At 44.4% G+C, this 23,279-nt stretch overlaps 1 protein-coding gene across 2 annotated transcripts; it reads left to right on the top strand.

Moving 5' to 3' along the window:
- The first annotated feature begins 108 nt into the window (after nt 1-108).
- On the top strand, nt 109-22,694 carry GORASP1 (golgi reassembly stacking protein 1). 2 transcript variants are annotated; one of them, XM_015832544.1, is made up of 9 exons: nt 109-286; nt 3,856-3,936; nt 8,760-8,963; nt 12,634-12,720; nt 15,833-15,963; nt 18,279-18,417; nt 20,295-20,442; nt 20,534-20,644; nt 22,216-22,694. In XM_015832544.1, exons 1-9 carry the CDS (start codon nt 224-226, stop codon nt 22,452-22,454), a joined length of 1,203 nt encoding a protein of 400 aa, XP_015688030.1. In that variant the 5' UTR covers nt 109-223; the 3' UTR covers nt 22,455-22,694. The 2 variants fall into 2 exon arrangements, with proteins under 2 accessions (XP_015688030.1, XP_015688029.1); XM_015832543.1 differs by having other exon boundaries at nt 22,213-22,694.
- The last annotated feature ends 585 nt before the right edge of the window (nt 22,695-23,279 follow it).

Raw genomic sequence — 23,279 nt, 5'->3', positions numbered from 1 at the left:
ACGTTAGGTGACAGACAGGCGCTGCAGCCTATGAGGCGCGCGGGCGTCGCCCAGCTTGCTTCGTTGGCTGTTCTTTTCCCGGCGGCCTCCGCTCGCGCATGCGCCCAAGGGTTTGCAGCGTTGGAAGCCGTAGACCTGTGTCGTTGGCGGCCGGCGGCGATGGAGACGGCGAGACCGGCGTGCTCTTCTCCCAGCGCCTGAGTCGGTGTCTCTCCGGGCAGCCATGGGGCTGAGTTCCAGCTCCGAGGTTCCCAACGGGGGCTCCGAGGGTTATCATGTGCACGGGGTAAGCAGCGTCTCCCTGGAGGGACCCACAGAGGGTGAAGACGGCCCTAAATCGAAGCTGGACTCCAGCGCCCATCATCCTCAGCCAGTGGGTGGGAAGGACGGGCGTTAGTCCAATCGCTCTGGGATTAAGCCCCCGCTTGTCCCCTGAAGCTTCTCTCCAGACGTGATGGACCCCAATACCCATTGTTCTCATCCAGCGGATGGGGATGATGGACATTCTAATCTCTCTTGAGGACAAGTAAGCAGCTGGGAAGGGAACGTGGGAAGTGCCGCCTGTGACGCTGAGTGTAATATTTTTATATATGTATATGTGTGTATGTATGTGTATATATATATATATATGTGTATGTATATTTATATGTGTGTATGTATATGTGTATATGTATGTGTGTTTGTATATATGTATGTATGTATATGTATAAATGTATGCATATATATGTATGTGTGTTTGTATATATGTATGTATGTATATGTATAAGTGTATGCATATATATGTATCAGTGTATGTGTGTGTATATTATCTATATATGTATATATATATCCATCCTCTTTATTATTTTCATACATGTTTCATACATGACTCATATCCAACAAGGCTTTCTCTTTCTTTCCCCACAACAACAGCCACCCCGTGAGGTGAGTTGGACTGAGAGAGAGTGACTGGCCCAAAGTCACTAACTGGCTTTCATGGCTAAGGCAGGACTGGAACTCAGGGCTCTTGCTTTCTAGCTTGGTGACTTAACCACTAGAGTCTAGAGTAAACTGCTGGCTGATGCCCTTATTTCAAGTATTTTCATCCTGTTTTGCACATTAAAAGGGTCCCAGAAGAACAGCCATTATACAGCCTCAACGGGAGCTTCCAGTCCCCTGAGAGACCAGATCCAGGAAGAAAGTTGGAGAAATGAAATAGACCAGAAAACCGCAAATGGCTTTCCATAAGGCTACTTGATAATTTCCTTGACAGCTCTATGGAAGAGTTTGAGAATTGCCTTCGTCCACAGGGCATTTTCCTGACTCCCCAGCCTGACCCCTAGTCTGGGGTTCCCTTGCTGGTTTTTTTTTTTTGTAAGCCCTAATCAGGGCCCAGTTAGCTTTGTTCATAACTACAGAAAACCTGCCCCGTCACCTGATACCTCAATTTGTTGCTCTTCCAATTAGTAACTATTCATTGCTTTGTAGGGAGGATTATTACCAATTTATAGAATATAGTTGAAGCCTTCCCTGTTTTTGCTGACCTTAAAGCAGTTTGCAAAAGGCTATAGCAGTAAAAAGCCCACCAAAATTGCATAAAAAGAAGTTAACTGTAACCCTAAAACAGCTGTTGCCATATGCCTGTTTATTTTCTGTGTGTAGAATTTGTTTTTCTTTTTTTTGTTATGGCCACTATTTTTGTTAGAAGGGCCATCCCAGCTTGAAGGATGAATTTTGTATTGGTGAAAATAGAATGTGACTATACTTGTTGATACCTTGGAAGGATCACATCATATCCAGTTTAATGTAGTGGTTAAGGTGTTGACCAAGAAATCGGGAGACAGAGTTATAATCCCAGAAAGCCAGTTGAGTGACTTTGGGCCAGTCCCTCTCTCTCAGGGTGCTTGCTGAGGGGAAAAGAGGAAGAAGGAGTATTATATATATTTGTCACCTTGAGCTACTTATAAAGGTGGAATAAAAATAAAATCAAATAGAATAGAATAGAATTTGTCTCTGGTGCATAAGCTCTCAGTGTACATACAAACAACAAAGTGATAAGTCATAGATCCTGAATCCTACAGTCATAAATCATAACATGCAAACATACCAATAGGAGAATGTAGTAGTTAAGATGAGAAGTAAGAAAGATGAGAAAATGACAAGGATAATAGCAATAGAGACAATTATATGGGTAAAATATCTTTAGGCATGGATATTTAGGGTAAATATTGTCTCCTTGATGCACCGAATGTATCTCAGAATATATTTCTCATTCTGCAACCTCTATCCTAATAGCCAAATTGGGGATGATTGGAATCCTGTAAATTGGGTGGGTCAGAATGATTAAGCCTTGTCTTTGAAAGATCAGTGCTGTGCCTTTTAAATATTGTGTGCAGAAGTTATGAGTCATGACTGCAGAAGTTTATTGTTCTTTTTTTTTTAAAGGAAGGGTATTGGGCGAGGTCTTGGTATGAGATGTTTAACTTGTTTGGGGGGGGGGGTTGTTGCCCTTAACTTGGTGGCTTTCAGGTTGAGAAGTTAAGCTTCCTGAAAGAAAGCCAAGTCAAAACCTTTCCATATTGCTCGGTGTGCACACAGAGACATCAGGAATAAAGCTTGACTTAAAGCAGACATGTCAAACACAAGGCCCGGGGGCCGGATGCGGCCCGCGAAGTGATTTCATGTGGCCCACGAAGCCATCCTGGAAACAGCGAGGGAACGGCCCCCACTGCCTTGGCCCTGGCCCAGGCCGGCCGGGAGCCAATGTACAATTTTGTGGTGGCCATCTGTGCTGAAACACATTCAGTCTTAGCTCCACAAGGCCGTCCAGAAACAGCGAGGAACCAGCCCCTGCTGTGTCGGCCCCGTCCTCTGGGTGCATGCTGGGAAGGTGTCACCCTTTGTGAGAAATGAAGAAATGCACCATCGCCTGGAAGTGGCCAGCAAATGGCCCTCGCCTCACATATCCAGCTTGATGGGCTCTGCCCTGGTCCATCCCCTTTCTGCCAGAGACCCTCAGATCTGTCCCACTCCTGCCCAGGCCCCCATAGGCACCCTTGACGCGAACGATGTAGAGCTGGCCACACCCACCCAGAAGGCCATACCCACTCCAACCACGCCCACCCAGTAGGCCGCACCCACCCTGGCCACCCCCCCCCCCCGAGGGCAACCGCAATGCTGATGCGGCCCTCAATGAAATTGAGTTTGACACCCCTAGCTTAAAGGAAACATTCAGAAATGCATTCTCTGAACATATGTAAGACTAAGCTGTATTTCTAAGTGCAAGAAGTTCTGTGGAGAATGTTTAATGGAGATCCTTCTTGCAAAAAAATTAAAAATTTAATTTTAATTCAAGAAGTTTGCTATGAAAGGAGATGATGCCTAGCCTTGCCTCCTTTTTAATTGCCTTGGATCGTGCCGCTGGGTCAAGGAAATAGCACTAGCACGTAGATGTATATACTACTTCACAGTGCTTTACAGCCCTCTCTAAGCAATTTACATAGTCAGCATATTGCCCCCAACAATCTGTTGCGTATTTTACCAACCTTGGAAGGATGGAAGTCTGAATCAACTTTGAACCTGCCAGAATCGAACTCCTGGCAGTGAGCAGTGAGTTAGCCTACAATACTGCATTCTAACCACTGTGCCACCTACAGCTCCTCTCTAAATTGCTGGGTCCGGCAGCTTTAGTCTTGGGGCTCCAGATTATAAAAAATCCTTTCAGTTATTAATAACAGATTTCTGTGGTTAATCTACATCATGTTTATTTCAGATACTTTTCGCATTAAGCATCCAACTTTCTTTAGGATATGCATTCTTATGCTGATGTTCATTTTTATGCAATATGTATATATGTCACCTTTGCCATTTTTGCAGATTCAGGAAAATTCCCCCGCTCAGCGGGCTGGATTGGAGCCGTTCTTTGATTTCATACTTACCATAGGACACACGAGACTGGTAAATAGCTAAGAGAAGCCACTGTTTTCTCTCTTTCTCTCTCTCTCTCCCTCTCTCCTTGTGCGCGCATGCGAGCACCCAGCTACATCAGCGTTCTTGCAAATATCTATTGATAGTTCAACTGACTTTATTTTTGAAATTATAAATTGCTTTGGTCAACTTTCACTCCCAGAGAATGCTATTGCAGGGGTCTCCAACCTCGCCAACTTTAAGACTTGTGGACTTCAATTCCCAGAATTCCCCAGCCAGCTTTGCTAGCTGAGGAAGTCCACAAGTCTTAAAATTGGCAAGGTTGGAGACCCCTGTGCTGTTGGACTTCCGCCTGTTAAATCTCTTAATAAATAGAGTTCTTCAACAAACCTTCTCTGCGTCTTTGGATTACATGTGTGAGATTCTTTTAGTGTTAACAGTTTATGGCCAGAGATCAAAAAAACTGCACAAAAAGAAGCAGATTACAGAGAAGGATTATTAATAATATTCTGACCATGACCATTTTTCACACTTAGGACCATTGAGCATTCCGACGGTCACATGATCAAAATTCGGGTATTTGGCAACTGACTCATATTTATGACTGTTGCAGTGTTGTGGGACCATGTGATCATAATTTGTAACCTTCCCAGCCAAATCAATGGGGGAGGCTGGATTTGCCTAACGACCATGTGATTCACTTAATAACGACAATGATTTGCTTAACTGTGGCAATAAAGATCGTAAAATGGGCCAAGGTGACTTAACAGCTGCCTTGTTTAGCAAGAGAAATCCTGGGCTCAGCTATGGTCGTAAGTTGAGGATTACATGTAAAGATGATAGATCAATTCAGTACCCTTAATCGCCTTAACAATCAGAGTTGTGAGTTTTCTGATAACATTTGCAATCAAGCAGAACTTTGCTATGTGCTTGGAAATTTTAGTAGAGAATCCAGTAAATAAGAAGTAAATGAGTTAGAATCACCATATACAGTTACTGTAGGAAGCAGGAAGTATGAAAAAAGTAAGATTCTACATTTAGGCAAGAAGAACCAAATGCACAGGTGTAGGATAGGTGCTACCTTGCTCAATAGTAGTAACTGTGAGAGGGATCTTGGAGTCCTAATGGACAATCACTTAAATGTGAGCCAGCCGTGTGCTGCAGCTGCCAAAAAAGCCAACACAGTGCTGGGCTGCATTAACAGGGATAGAATCAAGATCACGTGAAGTATTAGTACCACTTTACAAGGCCTTGGTAAGGCCACACTTGGAATACTGCATCTGGTTTTGATCACCACGATGTAAAAAAGGTGTTGAGACCCTAGAAAGAGTACAGAGAAGAGCAACAAAGATGATCAGGGGACTGAAGGCTAAAACATACAAAGAATGGTTGCTGGAATTGGGTATGTCTAGTTTAATGAAGAGAAGGACAAGGGGGGACATGATAGCAGTGTTCCAATATCTCAGGGGCTGCCCCAAAGAAGAGGGAGTCAAGCTATTCTCCAAAGCGCCTGAAGGCAGGACAAGAAGCAACGGATGGAAACTAATGAAGGAGAGAAGCAACCTAGAACTAAGGAGAAACTTCCTGACCGTTAGAACAATTAATCAATATAACAGCTTGCCCTCAGAAGTTGTGGGTTGTCCAACACTGGAAGTTTTTAAGAAGAGATTGGACAGCCATTTGTCTGAAATGTTATAGGGTTTCTTGCCTAATCGGGGTTGGACTAGATGACCTCCAAGGTCCCTTCTAATTCTGTTCTTCTGTTACTCTATTCTAACCATATTGATGTTTGGTTGTGTAAAGTGCACCGTGAATGCAAATAGTAAATCAGATATGGAATGAAAGGATATATAAATATTGTAAAGTAGGTCCTTGGACCAAATTGTAGCCTTGGTAGGTGCAGTCTGCCTCTTATTCTCTATCACCAATTCAATTGCATCTCAGGAATTTAGCAAGTCGCTTTAGGGCAGAGGTGGGGAACTATGGCCTCTTTATGGACTTCAATTCCCAGAATTCCTGAGCCACAAGTCATAAAAGGGCCATAGTTCCCCACCCTTGCTTTAGGGTGTGACCTATCAAACACGTTCCCTTCTTAGATCACATTTCTAGTACTGGAGATGATGACCTGGACTCTTCTTCTGGACTGACCTGCTAGGAAATTGCGTGCAGAAGTTGCTTTATATGCAACCATAGGTTTTAGTAAGGTCTGAATTCATTGACTCTTCCTCCCTGTTGGTGACTTTGAGGCCGAAAAATATTCATGCCATGAGATGCAACTTGTGAAAGCAAAAACTGGACTTGCAGCTTTTTGGTCCGTTCCCCATGAAGGAGCTAGGATTTGATGCAGGCCATGCAGTGCTTGTCTTAGTAGCAGATGCAGGTAGTCCTCGACTTAAAACAGTTCATTTAGTGACTGTTCAAAGTTACAATGGCACTGAAAAAAAGTGACTTTTGATCATTTTTCACACTTACAATCGTTGCAGATCCCCATGGTCAAAATTCAGATGCTTGGCAACTGACCATTTATGACGGTCGCAGTGTCCCAGGGTCATGTGATCACCTTTTGTGATCTTCTGACAATAGGGAAGCTGGATTCACTTAACAAATGTGTGACTAACATAACAACTGCAGTCACTTAGCACTAGAAATGTTTGGCTCGGTTGTGGTCGTAAGTTGAGAACTACCTGTGATGAGAATTGAAATCCAGCCGAATTGGGTGAGAACTTTTTTTTTTTTTTTTGTAAAATATATTCCTAGAAAGCAAAACCCAGTTTTTATGGCTACTTGTCTCTAAAGACTTAATTGTTGCATGAGAAATAGCTCTGGGCTAGAAGCTGAACTGAAATTCTCCCGTCATTAACGTAACTTTTCTTTATATGTTTCATTAGTTTTATTTACTGGTTTTCTTTCTCACCAACTCTCGCTGGCTTAGAGAGTTAAAAAATACGCCGTAGAAATTAACACTTCCAGGATTAACCCCCAAACAACCCTCCAATAAAAACAATTTTAAATCGAACTCAATAATAAATGTATTATTACTATTAATAAAAGTAACAAACACTCTTCAAGGGCTCTTTGGGAGAGCTCTAGTTTTAGCAGTTTCCAATACAGGTAGTCCTCAACTTATGACCACAGTTGAGCCCAAAATTTCCATTGCTAAGCAAAGCAGCTGTTAAACGAATCATGTCCCATTTTACAAACTTTTTTTGCCACAGCTGTTAAGCTAATCACAACAGTTGCTAAATGAGTTATGTGATCGTTAAGCGAATCTGGATTTTCTGATCGACTTTGCTTGTCAGAAGCTCCTTAGAAAGGTTGCAGATAGCATTCCCAGGACACCGCAACCATCACAAACACATGCCTGTTGCCAAGCACCCAAGGTATGACCCCCGAAATATGACTGATGCTGCAACAGTCACAAGTGTGAAAACTGTTCATTTCACTTTTTTTCAGTGCTGTTGTAATGTTGAACGGTCACTAAATGAGTGTAAGTTGTAAGTTGAGGACTGCTTGTGAAATGCCAACCTGATGTGTGGGGAGAAGCTGTCCTGCATGGTCTTGGCACCTTCGCTCGAAGCGTCTTGAGTTTTTGAGCGTCAAACCCGTTCGGTACCATCAAGACTTTGCCCGTTTTGGCACAGCTTTGGAGGGAAGGTAGGGAGGGTGTTGACTTAATGCTGAGTCACCAAACCAGCTCTCAATATTTGACCAGCTGCGACTCTGTTAATAATTAACACATTAAAAGCTGGTTGACAAAGGCATGCAGAGATGAGAAAGAAAGCTAGCTGGTAACCCTGCAGGCTGGTGTTTCATTTAGCCAACGTGGCATCTGAGGACAGGAAGGCCTCAACTTACCATAATAATTGAGCCCCAAACTTCCGTTAAGTGAGATATTTGTTAAGTGAGTTTTTTTCCCCACTTTATGACCTTTCTTGCCACAGTTGTTAAATGAATCACTAGTTGCTAAGTTAGCAACACGGCTATTAAGTGAATCTGGCTTCCCCTTTGACTTTGCTCATCAGAAGATTGCAAAAGGGGGTCATGTGACCTTGGGACACACCCACAGTCGTAAGTATGAACCAGTTGCCAAGCCTCTGAAGCACAACAGTTGTTAAGGGGTTTGTGACCAATTTAATTATCTTCTTGTCACCGTTGTTAAGGAAATCACTATAATTGTTAAGCAGATGCCATGCAGTCACTAGGCAAATCTGATTTTCCCCGTTGACTTTGCTTGTCAGAAGCCAGCTGGACAGGTTACCTATGGAGATCACATGACCTCACGATAGTGCAAGTGTCATAAATATATACCAGTTGCCAAGTGCCTGAATTTTGATCACATGACCACGGGGATGCTATAATGGTTGTTAGTGTGAAAAACAATCGTCATTTTTTTCAGCAGCACTGTAACTTTGAATAGTCACTGAATGTGTGATAAGTCTGTATTTATCTGGAAGTTGGTTGACTGGGACTTACTTTCCATCAATAACTGTAAAATTAAAGTTTAAATTTCTTTCCAGATTTGGAAAGAACTGAGCTGGGAGGGTGGCTGGCCATCTAGAATGAATGAATGAATGAATGAATGAATGAATGAATGAATGAGAAAGAAAGAAAGAAAGAAAGAGAGAGAGAGAGAGAGAGAGAGAGAGAGAGAAAGAAAAGAAAGAAAGAAAGAAAGAAAGAAAGAAAGAAAGAAAGAAAGAAAAAGAAAAGAAAAGAAAAGAAAAGAAAAGAAAAGAAAAAAAAAGAAATATTCTGTTTCCTGGCCAGATGCTTCTAAGCTATTTTCTTTCTTATGTGTTTGTTACCATGTCCAGATACAAAGTCTTCATTTTTTCCTCCCTCCCTGCATGTAGAATAAAGAAGGCAACACCCTGAAAGATCTACTAAAAGCCAACGTTGAGAAAGCTGTGAAACTGGAAGTCTACAACATAAAAACGATGAAAGTACGGGAAGTGGAGGTCATCCCCAGCAATATGTGGGGAGGGCAGGGACTGCTAGGGGCCAGTGTGCGATTCTGCAGTTTCCAAGGTGCCAATGAACACGTCTGGCATGTGCTGGTAAGCAGGAAAAGGGAGGCTGCATTGGGCTTTCTGTGACTGCTAGTCCTGATTGGTTGTTACCTCGAATCACAGCCGGATTATCAGATTTTAGTTGCTAAGAAGCACTGCCGGAAGGAGAGAATAGCTTATCTATACATGTTTATTTGCAGGTTATCAGAAGGACCATCTCTTTCCGGTTACATCTACCTGACCCTCCCCCCCCCCAGAGTGGGATGCAGAGAATGTTTCAGGTCCCATCTCCTAATCTGACAGGAACCAGAAGTAGGGCCTTCTCCGTGGTGGCTCCTCTCAGAGATTAGACTGAATCCCGTTTTAACACTCTTTCGCAAGGTCCTGAAGACGTGGCCTTTGCCAACAGGCCTGGGGAACCCAGAGTGGGATAGAGCTCATCAAGTGGCTGGTTTGATTGCTTGTTGTCACCATGGAGTGGGGGGGAGAGGTATTGTTTTTATTCTTTTTATATTGAGGGTTTTTTTTATTGTTTGTTGGCTGCCCGCTGAGAGTAGCGAGCGGCCATAGACAGACAGACAGATTTGTATGGCTGCCCCACTCACAGTGACTCCGGGTGGTGTACAGCCTTAAACATCAACGATATGAAAATTCCAGAAATCCCTGTGGCCTTTGGCAGCGACAAACACAATCATACAAGCCACTTGATCAGCTCCAAAATAATCTGAGCTCCTCAGACCCGCTGAGGGAACCTATCTTTGGGGCCTTGCAAAAAAAAAAATAATAAGGATTAGGCCAACCTTATTACTTGGGGAATGATGTTCCAAAGGGAGGGAGCCACTACAGAGAAGGCCCCGCTTCTATGTCCCATCAGTTATCTAGGTGGGACCCATAATCTCTCTGGCCTTCCCGCAGTCCTTCAGCAGGTGCACCTGACTGAGACAGGTTAGGAGGGCTTCTTAAGTTCCTATGAAACCAGTTTATTTAACCACTTATTTAATTTATCAGTGACTCTGGGCAGCTAACTACAATGGGAAGAAAGTCAGCTAAAGAACAACACAGATACGAAAGAGACAATTGACAGTGAATATGATAATAAATCAAAACAAAAGTCAGAGGTTTCATCAGCTACTCAGACTCCCATGCCCGGTGACTTAGCCAACTCTTCAAGGATGCCCAGAGGTCAATGGGGCTGGGGCTAATATCTGAGGTGGGATGGGAGACGAGGTTCCAGAAGGTTCTCTTGGTGGGTCCTTTAATGAGTAGGGTTCGTAGCATGCCTCTAGTCCAGGGGTAGGCCACCTTGGCTCTTTTATGACTCGTGGACTTCCACTTCCAGAATTCCTGAGCCAGCCATGCTGAGGGGAAAGGGAGAGGTTTCCAAGCTGAGCCATGCTGGCTCAGGAATTCTGGGAGTTGAAGTCCACCAGTCATAAAAGAGCCAAGGTGGCCTACCCCTGCCCTAGTGCCAGATCTGAGGGGACAGGTAGATGTGACTGGGGAGAGGTGATCCTGCAAATAACCTGGCCCCGTGCCATGGAGAGCCACTTATAGGCAGCTGCCACCATTTTGAATGGAGCCCAGAAAGGATACGGCAACTAGTGCAGTTCACAGGGCACAGGTGTAAAGGAGCACAGATACCCACCATGCTGCATTTTGTATCAACTGCAACTTCCGGATCAGTGTTGCCCAGCCTCAAGTCGCTAAGCTGTGTGGACTCCAACTCCCAGAATTCCTAGAAACAAGTTGCCCTTGGCTGATCTGGAATGCTAAGCAAGGTCAGTGCAGAAAACCAGTGGTTTAAGCTGGACAAGAAGGAAAACCACTGTATTACTCCCAGGGGGAAAACATGGAGTTATAATGAATCAAGTTTAACCCGGAGACAACTTTATTTAGATGTTTACAGGTAGTCCTCAACTTAAGACCTGCTCCTTTTAATAATCGTTTGAAGGTACATTAATGCTGGAAAAAGTGACTTATGACCAGTTCTCACATTCGCATGCACGATCAACGTTAGCAACTAGCATTGATTCACTACAGTTGCAGCATTCCAGGGTCACCCGATCCCCATTTGCAAGCTTGCCGGGGGGGGGGTTCCAACACATGAAGGCAGTGGGGGAAGTCAGATTCACTTAATGCCCATGGTAAGAAAGGTTGGAAAAATAGATGTGATTCAACTGCATCACTTAGCAACAAATTCTGAACCCCCACTGCGATCATAAGTTGAAGACTACCTTAGAAATATTATTTTTGATTTTTTTTTTCTTTCTCCTGTGCCCCTCCTTTTGTTTCCTTTGCTCTTTTGATTTAGTTTTCAAACCTCTGCCTTTTTAAGGAACACTTTGCACACTAATTTGCTTGCTTTGCAAATTCAGTGTTATTAGAATAGGGGTCCCCAACCCCTGGTCCATGGAACAGCACCATGGCATGCCAGCAGCCGGGCCGCGCAAACAAGGAAAGCCCCATCCGCGGGATGCAGGCAGCACACAAAACCACACACTCTCCGGTCTGCGGAAAATTCTTTCTCCATAGAATCGGTCCCTGGTGCCCAAAAGGTTGGGGGCCTCTGTATTAGAAGATACTATTTTGTTTAGGTGGAGCACCACATATCCTACCCCTTTGTGCCCTCAGTTCTGCCACCTCTATCTTGGATAGAATTAGAAATTATTTGTTAATAAGTTTTTTTTTTAAAAAAAATTCTGCAGCAACTCTTGCAATTATTTCCATGTATAAATCTGCATTAGAAAAATCAGTTTGCAGGAGAAAAAAAATCTGTTGTATATTACAGAATGCAGTCATGTTTAATTAGAATTCACATCTTTAACGCAGAGTGTAACTTTTTCAATGAAAAAAAAAAAATACAAGGAACTTTTTCATTCCACGGTATTCAAAATGAGGAACAAGTGTTTTTTTTCCAAAACATTGATCCATCTACTTACGTCGGGTGTGGTGGTTAAGTTATTGGGCTATAAACGGGCAGACAACAACCCAAAAATGCTTTTTCAGGAGACAACTGGACTTTCTTGTTTTTCTTTTGAAGAAAGAAAAGCTCTGACTGGAAGGTGGGGGATGGAAGGATTTATACAGTTCCAAGGAGGCTCCACACCCATTTGCACTACTGATGTGACTGTGAGGACACAGACAAACCTCCACATGGCCTCAACGACTCTCTAAAAGAATGCAAATGACCAGCTGTCTGCAAGGAGTATAAATCCTTCCATTCCCCACCATCCAGTCAGAGCTGAAGAAGCTTCTTGGATGAGAAGCGAAACGTCTTCAAAGAAAAACAAGAAAGTCCAGTTGCCTTGTGAAAAAAAAAATCATCTTTGGAACAACTCACATGATTTTGAGGAAAATAGATGGAGGAAGGAGCATTATGTATGTTGGCTACCTTGAATTACTTAACAAAAATAATAAGGGTGGGATATACATAAATACAATCAGATTAGAAACTGGGAAATGGTGAATTCTCATCCTACCTTAGATGTTGGTCAGCTTTGTGGCCTTGGGCCAGTTCCTCCCTCTTAATCCTAAGAAGACCATAGGAAACTACTTAGAAAACCTTGCCAAGAAAACTGCTGGAGTTGCGCAAGTAGTTGCCAGGAGTCAAGACCCCCCCCTCAAAAAGGTTTACCAAGCACTGACTTAAAATGCTTTCCCCACTGGCTTTGTTGAATATGGGCCATAGCCATAACCACGGTCTTTCTCTCTTGTCTAGGATGTGGAGCCAGCTTCTCCGGCAGCATTAGCTGGCCTGAAGCCCCATTCTGACTACATAATTGGATCGGATCAGATACTCCACGAGGTAAAAGATTCAGATGAGTTGTAACTGACGCCCAAAGTGAAGTCAGGAGAGATTGATCTTTGGTGCTGATGGCTGTGAATATTTCTTAGGCCTCGATTGTTCTGCGCTTGCTTCCTTTCCACCTTTTCTTCTCTGGTGCTTGATTTCTTACTGTGGGAGCATTGCTGCGCATAAAACTCCTTTGGTTCCGGCCTCCCTCCCTTTACTGCCAAGAGCTTGAGAAAGCTTCATGCAAAAAGCAAAACTAACCAAAATATGGTGGGAAAGAGAGAGCATTGCATGGGGTACTGCATTTTCAGGCTTCCCTTTGCATCTAAACTAAGGATGTCCAAACTTGGCAACTTTAAGACTTGTGGACTTCAACTCCCAGAATTCCTCAGCCAGCATGGCTGGCTGGAGAATTCTGGGAGTTGAAGTCCCCAAGTCTTAAAGATTGGATACCCCCTTTTCTTGCCTTTTTTTTTTTTTTTGCTTTCCTAGGCAGAAGTTCTTATGGGCCCTAATAATTTAAGCTAGGGCAGGGGTAGGCAACCTTGGCTCTCGTGGACTTCAACTCCCAGAATTCCTGAGCCAGCCATGCTGAGGAGAAGGAAAGATTTCCATGCTGAGCTCTGCTGGCTCAGGAATTCTGGGAGTTGAAGTCCACAAGTCATAAAAGAGCCAAGGTTACCTACCCCTGGGCTAGGGTTTGTCAAACTGTGGTTCACAGACATTTTTAAGGGTCCCCATGAACTTGAGACTAAGAAGTTTTTCACTGGAGGTTTTTAAGAAGAACTGGAAAGTCACTCCTCTCAAATTATATAGGGTCTCCTGCTTGAGCAGGGGGTTGGACTAGAAGACCTCCATGATCTCTTCCAGTTCTATTCTGATTCATTGGGGGAATGCAACTAGTTTTCTGTTGTTAGAACTTTGCCTCTTGATCAGGGCTCCTGGGATTTTTTTTTTGTTTTGTTAAACTAAATCTCTGGCTTGAAAAAGTTTTAAAAAATTGTTTAGCAAAGTCAGGGAAACAGCACTGTCCCATCATCATGCAGCCTCCATCTGCTTCATACATGCATGTGATACCGCGATGGATGTACAGGAGGGACAGAATTTAAGGTGTAATGATGCTTTTGTTGTTTGCCTCCCCTTGTCCTTCCCTCTCCACCCCCTGTGGATGTCTCTTCTCCCAAAGCATGGTTTCCTTTCTCCATGTCCACAACTCATGAAGGCTAAAAACTAAAAAAGTAATTCTCTCCCCTTATGGCAACATTTCTCAAACGTGGCTGCCTTAAGACTGCAGAGTCCTTGGTTCTGAAGTAACATCTGAAGTTACCTACTTGGGTAATGAACTGTCTGCAAGAAAGCAGCCAGGCTAAGAGATCAGGACTCCACAGTTCAACCCTGAGCTATATATATCCTCTTCTATTGGTTTAAGATATCTGGACTTCAACTCCCAGAATCCTTCAGCCTGGATGAGTGGACTTCCACCCCCAGCATCTCCTAGCCAGCATAGGTGGACTTCAATTCCCAGAATTCACCAGCCAGCACGCTAGCTGGGGAATTCTGGGGATTGAAACCCAGAAATCCAGACATCTTAAAGTTGCAAGGCTGAAGAATGTTGCATTATGGTGTTTTGCTGTATTTTGGAGCATTTTCTAAGGATGGGTGAGTGCATGGAGAGCACAGCATCCTAAAATCGTGGAATTGAAACATGCTAACGGAGATTCAATCATCCAGGCCAAAAGTATCTTAAAAGGTTAAATCATGGCAACTGGACCAGAGTTTATTAAAACTGGGATGTTTTGTTACTGGTCCAAGTAACTTTGAAACATCTCCATTTTAATAAACTTTGGTCCAGTTGCCATGATTAAAAGTAATCTTTTAAGATACTTTAAGTAAAAGTAATATTTTAGCAATAGTGAGAGCCCTTAGACCTTAGTGGTGGTGAACCTATGGCACGCGTACCAGAGGCGGCACTCATAGCCCTCTCTGTGGGCACGCGCGCCATGCCCCGGAGATGGCAACCGTCCCTCTTCAACCAGCCGGTCGCTAACTCGCCGAGGTTCCACATGGCCGGATGCATCCCAGCACTCATGCGCTCACTGGCCTCTGTGTGCAGGGGCTGATGGTGTCAGGTAGCAGCTGCTCCGGGCAATGCCTCACCTTGCCCTGTGATAATCGCACCCCCGCCCTGGCTGTCTTGCCTCGCCTCACCCCGCAGGACGAGCCTCCTGCCCACCGTTCCACCTGCCAGAGACCCCCTGGATCTCCCCCAACCCTGCCTGGCCCCCACAGGTGTCCCTCCCCATGAGCAACATCGAGGTGATCACGCCTATCTTGGCCACACCCACCCAGTCTGCCATGCCCACCACAGCCATGCCCACCCAGTGGGCCATGACCACCTGGCACCCAGCGATAAATAGTGGGTTTTGGGTTGCAGTTTGGGCACTCGGTCTCTAAAAGGTTCGCCATCACTGCCTTAGATTTATATACTGCTTCACACTGCTTTACAGCCTTCTCTAAGCGTTTAACAGTCAGCATATGGCCCCCCAAAAACTGGCTCCTCATTTTACTGACCTTAGAAGGATGGAAGGCTGAGTCAACCTTGAGCCGGTTAGGATCGAACTGCCAAACTGCAGGTAGCCGGCAGTCGGCAAAAGTAGCCTGCTATACTGGCTTCTAACCACTGCAGCACCAGGGTGTTAAAATACTCTAAGGATAATTGAACCTTCATTTACATGTTGCTTTTCACTTTAGGGAGAAACCCCCTGCAGTCTGTATGTCAAAGTTGGTTCTTTCCAACGACTCTCTGACTCTGTCTATCCAGATTCTCATTTTGACTGAGTAATGAAACACCTCAGTTTTAATAAACTTTGGTCCAGTTGTTGCCGCGATTTAATCTTTTTAAGATATAGAATTGAAAGGGACCCCAAAGATCGTGACTAGTTCCTTCATTGTGCTGGAAAACCAGTTTATCTATCCTCAAGGGTTAGGGTCTGCCTGAACAAAGAACAGGCTGCAAATTCTCTCCCCCAACCCTTTATTCCAGGAACTGGATGGCTGGTGGTGGTAAAAAGGGGAAGGGTGGCAGTTTGCTGCAGAGTGAATGACGGATCTCTCCTTTGTTCAGTCTGAAGATTTCTTCTCCCTGATCGATTCTCATGAGGGAAAGCCTCTGAAGCTGGTGGTCTATAACACAGAAATGGATTCCTGCCGAGAAGTTTTTGTAACCCCCAATGGAGCCTGGGGTGGAGAAGGAAGGTATGGCTTTAGAAACCATGAGGTATGAGAATGAGAGGTAGGCAAGACCAGGCTGACGCTTGGCCTCCTAGTGCATACTGGATCTTAAAGCATCCTGGGTCCAATTGATACCTTGGTACAGGTAGTCCTCGACTTGCAACCACAGTTGAGCCCAGATTTCTGTTGCTAACCCAGGCAGTTAAGTGAGTGGCGCTCTGTTTTACGACCTTTCTTGCCACAACTCTTGTTCAGTGGATCACTGCAGTTGTTAAGTTAGTAACCCAGCTATGAAGTGAATCTGCCTGTTTGAAAGTCGCAAAAGGGGATCACGCGACCCTGGGACACTGCAACCGTCATAAATAGGTGTGTCAGTTGAGAAGCATCCGAATTTTGATCACGTGACCATGAGGATGCTGCAACAGTCATGATGCATTTGGGGAATAATCCGTGAAGTTTGCTTTGGCGTGGAATGAGATTTGTGTTGAGAGTTTTCCCTTACAGTCTATTTTAAGTACACAGAAAAACCGCCCCAACACTCTTCCATTCCACTCTTCCTTTCTTGACATCACCACAATACTTTAATACAGGGGTCTTCAAACTTGACCCTTTTATGACTTGTGGACTTCAACTCCCAGAATTCCTCAGCCAGAATTCTGGGAGTTGAAGTCCACAAGTCATAAAAGGGCCAAGTTTGAAGACCCCTGCTTTAATAGATATGCCATGCATAGACAGAATCTTTATCTCCTGCTGGTAGCTATTTATGGCCTACTAGAAAATCACTTTTTTTTAATCTCACGTAGAAATATAACATGGGAGAATCAGGAAATGCAGATAGTCCTTCTAACCAGTCATTTATGCTCATTTGCAATGTTCTGCAGTCCTGTGACAGTTTTGCTGAAAATTGGAAGTTCTGAGTTTTCACCAAAATTGCGCCAGAGGAAACAATGGCTTAACGACCATGCCATTCATTTTGACAACTGTGGCATTGGTCTGAGGACCGCTGCATTTATTTAACAACTGCTGCTGCAAAATACACAAATAAATCATAAATTCAGAGACTGACTCATTTCACGACCGTTTCAATATATTATGACTATGGTGGACAGGCTTCATTACGGTCGTATGCTGAGGACTACCTGTAAGTAATTCACACAGACTGATTTTAGCGATACAGAGCTGTATTGAGGCACAAAGATGTAAACACGACTAAGAAGAATAGCTGCTAAATAGATGGATATTAGATAGAAATGTCACTGCAGTCTCTTGAGGGGGCTGCTCTGTCCACACACACCCCAGTCCCTTCAGAAATGGGGTTCTCCAATTTGGGTAAGGTTGTTATAGTTGAGAGGGGGGGGGCAGTTCTTCAGTCCCCCCCCTCCTTTTTTTTCCCTGCAAAGGTTAAGGAGATGCTTTACTTTTTTCCTTTTAGCTAGAGTCTGCAGGGCAAAGCCTTAGTAGTGCTTTGTGTTGACTCAACTTGGGAGTTTTCCTGTATATTATTTTACACCGCAAGGGGAAAAAGTAGAAATTACTTTATTCAAGGAAAAGAACATGCCTAATTTTGTTTTCATTTGGAAACCGCTTCTGGATTTTGTGCTTTGTGATTGGGGAAAAAAAACAAACAAACTTTGATTTTGGTTTTGCTGTTGTAGAAATGACAGGTAGTCCTTGACTTACGTCTACAACTGAGCCCAAAATTTCTGTGGTTAAGTGTTTGGAGTTTGCCCCATTTTACAACTTTTCTTGCCACAATTGTTAAGTTGAATTGTTTGCATTTTTTGAGCTACTAACGTGAATGGGGCTTCCCCACTGACTTGGCTTGTCAGAAGGTCACAAAGGGGGGGGGTGTCTGCAATGGTCATAAGTGTGAGTCAGTTGCCAAGCGTCTGAATTTTGATCACGTGACCATGGGGATGCTGCAGTGATCGTAAGTGTGAAAAACGGTCCCAGGTCACTTTTTCAGCGCCGTTGTAACTTTGAACGGTCGCTAAACGAACTGTTGTAAGTCAAGGACCATCTGTACCTGTTATTGCGTAAAAGTAAAAAGTTGAGCCTGTAATATTATTTTCCATTGTGCTAAAAAGCCTTTTCTTTTTTCCCCCCCTTCTACCCCACACTTTTTCCCTTTTCCCTCCCCCCAGTTTCCCATTATTTTCATTTTCCTTTGTATTTTATAGTCTGATAAACTAATACAGATCTGAAGATGCCAACAGTAGAGTTTCTCTTAATAATGTTTGCAGTTCCCCCGTTATGTTTTTCTGTTTGCAGCCTGCCCGTTATGTTTTTAAAACCAGACTGTGCGCCCTACTTCTGACAACATTTGCTTTCTTGTGCAGCTTAGGATGTGGCATTGGATACGGCTACCTACACCGAATTCCCACGCAGGCGGCTGCCCTAAAGAGAGCACCTGAAACCTCTTCTCCTTTGCCCTCTGGAGACGCGCCTCCCGAACCCCCAGCTAATGGCTACATGGAGGTAGGGATTTTCATCCTGGACATGGCTTAGTTAACTCCTGTACACCTCATGAGCAAATCAATGTTCTTTGTAGTTGGAGGGGGTATCACAGCCCCCATCTTTCCCTTCCCCCTCCAGTTTTTTTTTAGCAGCCTCCAAGATCTCCAGCTTCTTGCTGCTGAGGTGTGGAAGTTGATAGTGAAAGAATTGTGGCATAAGATGGATGCATTAAATTTCTGATACCTTACTTCATTCACCACTTTTATTTCAAGAGGTCTAAATATTCTGGTGAAGTGCTTTATGTGGCTTTGGTAAGGCCACATATGGAATACTGCATCCAGTTTTGATCACCATGATACAAAAGAAGATACTGAGATTACGAAGAAAAGAGCAAAAAGATTAGGAGTCTGGAAGCTAAAGCATACGACGAACTGTTACAGGAACTGGATCTGTCTAGTTTAATGAAAATAAGGTCTAGGGGAGACAGGATAGCAGTCTTCCAACATCTCAGGGGTTGCCAAAAAGAAGAGGGGTTCAACTTATTCTCCAAAGCACCTGAAAGCAGAATAAGAAGCAACGGATGGAAACTAATCAAGGAGAGAAATAAGGAGAAACTTCCTGACAGTTAGAACAATTAACCAGTGGAATGACTTGCCTCCAGAAGTTGTGGATGCTCCATCCCTGGAGGACTTTAACAAGAGATTGGACAACCATTTGTTTGAAATGTTACAGAGTTTTATGCCTGAGCAGGGGATTGGACTAGAAGACCTCCAAGTTCCCTTCCAATTCTGTTATTCTGTATTCTGCGTCAGCACCAAAAGCCGTGGTGGTGCAGTGGTTAAAATGCAGTATTGCAGGCTGACTCTGCCGACTGCCAGCAGTTCGATCTTGACCAGCTCAAGGTTGACTCAGCCTTCCATCCTTCCCGGGTCAGTAAAATGAGGACCCAGATTGCTGGGGGCCATAGGCTAATTCTGTAAACTGCTTAGAGAGGGCTGTAAAGCACTGTGAAGCGGTATATAAGTTTAAATGCTATTGCTATTCTGGTCCTGTCCCTCTAATGATGTCCTTGCATTACTGCCATGCTTCCTGGACCTTTGGCTGTGAGGGGAAAAAATGTGCTAAAACGGCATCTACCTCCAGCTAGGAAAAAACAAATTTATTCAATAATGCACTTGATTGGCCAAATTGAACCGGAAAAAAACCACCTTATAATTTAGACCAGACATGTCAAACACAAGGCCCAGGGGCTGGATGCGGCCCGCGAAGTGGTTTCCTGTGGCCCGCGAAGCCATCCTGGAAACAGTGAGGGAACGGCCCTCTCTGCCTTGGCCCTGGCCCAGGCCAGCCGGGAGCCAATGTACAATTTTGCCATCTGTGCTGAAACACATTCAGTCTTAGCTCCACAAGGCCGTCTGGAAACAGCGAGGAACCAGCCCCTGCCGCATCGGCCCCGCCCCCCGGGTGCATGCTGGGAAGGTGTCACCCTTTGTGAGGAATGAAGAAATGGACCATGCCTTGGTGCTTGCCCCGGTCCCATCCCCTTCTGCCAGAGACCCTCAGATCTGTCCCACTCCTGCCCAGGCCCCCACAGGCACCCTTGACGTGAACAATGTAGAGCTGGCCATGCCCACCCAGTAGGCCACACCCACTCCATCCACGCCCACCCAGTAGGCTGCACCCACCCTGGCCACACACCCCCGCCTCCCCCCGAGGGCAACGGCAATGCTGATGTGGCCCTCAATGAAATTGAGTCTGACACCCCTGATTAAGAGTAATCTGTGGGTCCAACCATCCACCTGTTGTTCAGCAAAGAAGCTTTCCTGGGAGGCATCTAAATTGCAGTGGGATACGGTCATGTCACAGGCACTCAAAATGGATTCTTTTATTTATTTTAGGCTTCCTTGATGTCCCCTAGCCTAAACACCGAAGAAACCGAGAATTTGGGCTACATCTCGGGTCAAAGTGTGACCCCCTATTCATTAGAAAACTCCCTGCCCCTTCCTGCTCCTCCTCCTCCTCCGGTTCAGAGAGTCATGGATCCAGGTAAGTCAGTTGAAGTCCACAAGTCTTAAAAGTGGCCCAGGTTGAGGACCCCTGGCGGTTTTTGTCCTTTTGTCTTTTCTTCTCCCTGCAGGTTTTGTAGATATGTCTGGAGCTGCTTTTCCCGAGTTGATTGATTTAGTAAGAACAGCCCACGTGACTTCTTCTCCTTCTTTCACCTATAGTGAAATTAATTCATCTTTTGGTAAGCAGAGTTGGAAGCCATTTGGTTGCTGGGATTGAACTGAAAAGATAAAAGGGAGGATGGCCCACAGACTAGTTGGGTTTTATCATAGCCCAGTGATGGCGAACCTTTTAGAGACCGAGTGCCCAAACTGCAACCCAAAACCCACTTATGCATCGTCAGCTGCCAGGTGGGTGTGGCCCATTGGGTGGGTGTGGCCCATTGGGTGGGTGTGGCTGCGGTGGTAATGGCAGACTGGGTGGGACTAAAAAGTTCAATCAATCAATTCCAACTTTGCAAGATTTTTTTTCCCCGTGAGAAGTTGAAATTGACTGATTGATTGAACCTTTTTTTTTTTTTGCACACGACGGCGGAGGCCTAAAGGTTTTATAAAACCCAGCTGAAGGCCTAGGACTGGGGCGACGGCTCGCGTGCCCACAGAGAGGGCTCTGAGTGCCGCCTCTGGCACCCGTGCCATAGGTTCGCCACCACTGTCATAGCCTGTGGTGATTTATTTGTTATTTCTGCTGTTACCTCACATACGGTTCATAATATATTATTGTGAAAACGATGTGGGAATTGTGTGATTAGAGTGGTATAAACGCAAATGACGACAAATCCCCAAGAAATAATCAAATCCAGTCAAAGAGAATTAGGATTTCAACATACTACCATATACATACTACCTTGGTAAGGCCACACTTGGAATACTGCATCCAGTTTTGGTCACCACAATGTTAAAAAGATGCTGAGACTCTAGAAAGAGTACAGAGAAGAGCAACAAAGATGATTAGGGGACTGGAGGCTAAAACATATAAGGAAAGGCTGCTGGAATTGGGGATGTCTATAGTTTAATGAAGAGAAGGACGAGGGGGGACATGATAGCAGTGTTCCAATATCTCAGGGGCTGCCCCAAAGAAGAGGGAGTCAAGCTATTCTCCAAAGCGCCTGAAGGCAGGACAAGAAGCAACGGGTGGAAACTAATCAAGGAGAGAAGCAATCTAGAACTAAGGAGAAACTTCCTGACAGTCAGAACAATTAAGCAGTGGAACAACCTGCCTCCAGAAGCGGTGAATGCTCCAACACTGGAAATTTTTAAGAAGAGACTGGACAGTCATTTGTCTGAAATGGTATAGGGTTTCCTTCCTGAGCAGGGGGTTGGACTAGATGACCTCCAAGGTCCCTTCCAACTTTATTATTATTATTATTATTATTATTATTATTATTATTATTATTATTATTATTATTATTATTATTATTATTATTATTATTATTATTATAGGTAGTCTTTGACTTATGTCCACAGTTGGGACCACTATTTCTATTGTTAAAGAAAGCAGTAGTTAAATAAATTGCTTCCTATTTGTGTGTGTGTGTGTGTGAGAGAGAGAGAGAGAGAGAGAGAGATGCCAAACATCTGCATTTTGATCTTGTGCCCATGGGGTTGTTGCACTGGTTGTAAGTATGAAAAATGGTCGCAAGTCACTTTTTTCAGTGCCGTTGTAGCTTCAGCCACTAAATGAACTATTGTAAGTCGAGGATTTCCTGTACTAAAAAACATTTGTTTGTGTTGTCTCTTCCATTCCCAGAAGACTCGGTATTTTTTCATGCAGACGAGAGCTCTCCCAAATTACTTGAGGGAAAGCCTTCTGGGTCTCCTCTGTCACCCCTTCCTATGGACCTGTCTCCAAACTCACCCTCTGGACCGGATGCTGAGGCTCAAGAAACTCTCCGGCCCCACAGCAGGGCCGAGACACCCCCCCTACCACCCAAAACAGACAGCCATGACAAAGGTGCCCAGGAATCCATGGATGAAACCAAAGAGGCCTAAACCTTTCAGAGGACATCATTTCACCTTTGGGCTTTGAAGATTTTGGCACCAGAAAGCCCTGGTTTTACGTGCTGCAGAAACATTTTGATTGGTTTCTGAACCGCAGTAGAATTCAGCTTCCTTCAGTCACAACTATTGTACCCCCGACAGCAGCAGTCGGTTGACTCTGGGGTCTGTATACCTCTTGTTCTGCTTAGTGGTAATAACACTAATGATTGGAGTTAAGGAACAGATTTTTTTTTTTTTTGAAAGCCTCTTTTCTCTAGCTGCTCATACATTTTTAAAAAAGGAAGGGCTCCTGAGCCATGCCAATTGCATCATAGCATTTTCAGAGGGGGCAGGTAGCAGTTTGTGGGGGCTTTTGAGACTGTTTTTGAGGTTTTTAAATCTTTGGTGTCTCTGGCTTAGTGTACCTATTTTGCTCTATGTTTCCTTCCCAAATTCCCCCTCCCTCCCCACTGCTATCAAGAGTTGGAAGGGAAAGGAGCAAGACCTGCTTGGAAGCATTTGTTGCCAAGTGGCAGCTGGTAAGAAATGCAGGAAAACTCCTTATAAGTCTTCCAAGTCCCAGAATTCCTGAGCTAGCTGGCTCAGGAATTCTGGGAGTTGAAGTCCACCTGTCGTAAAGTTGCCATAGTTGCCCACTCCTGCCTTACGGTAAGGCTTTTGGCCAATGGCAGCTGATAAGAAATGTAGGGGGGGGGGGAATTGATAATAGGTGTGGACTTCAACTTCCAGAATTCCTGAACCACCTGACTCAGGGATTCTGGGAACTGCACATGTTGTAAAATCGTTACGGTTGCTCATCCCTGCCTTAAGGTAAAG

The sequence above is a fragment of the Protobothrops mucrosquamatus genome, unplaced genomic scaffold, assembly GCF_001527695.2.
Source record: "Protobothrops mucrosquamatus isolate PMUCROS unplaced genomic scaffold, P.Mucros_1.0 scaffold5, whole genome shotgun sequence".
NCBI lineage: Eukaryota > Metazoa > Chordata > Lepidosauria > Squamata > Viperidae > Protobothrops > Protobothrops mucrosquamatus.
Note: the sequence above shows the minus strand (reverse complement) of the source record. Positions and strands in the feature narration are given on the sequence as shown.

What these genes read in the sequence shown, in the direction of transcription:
- GORASP1 (XM_015832543.1), top strand. Translation starts at nt 224, where the DNA reads ATGGGGCTGAGTTCCAGCTCCGAGGTTCCCAACGGGGGCTCCGAGGGT. An exon ending in CAGCTAATGGCTACATGGAG is followed by an intron (nt 18,418 to 20,294) that starts GTAGGGATTTTC and finishes TATTTATTTTAG; the next exon opens with GCTTCCTTGATGTCCCCTAG. An exon ending in TGAAATTAATTCATCTTTTG is followed by an intron (nt 20,645 to 22,212) that starts GTAAGCAGAGTT and finishes TTCCATTCCCAG; the next exon opens with AAGACTCGGTATTTTTTCAT.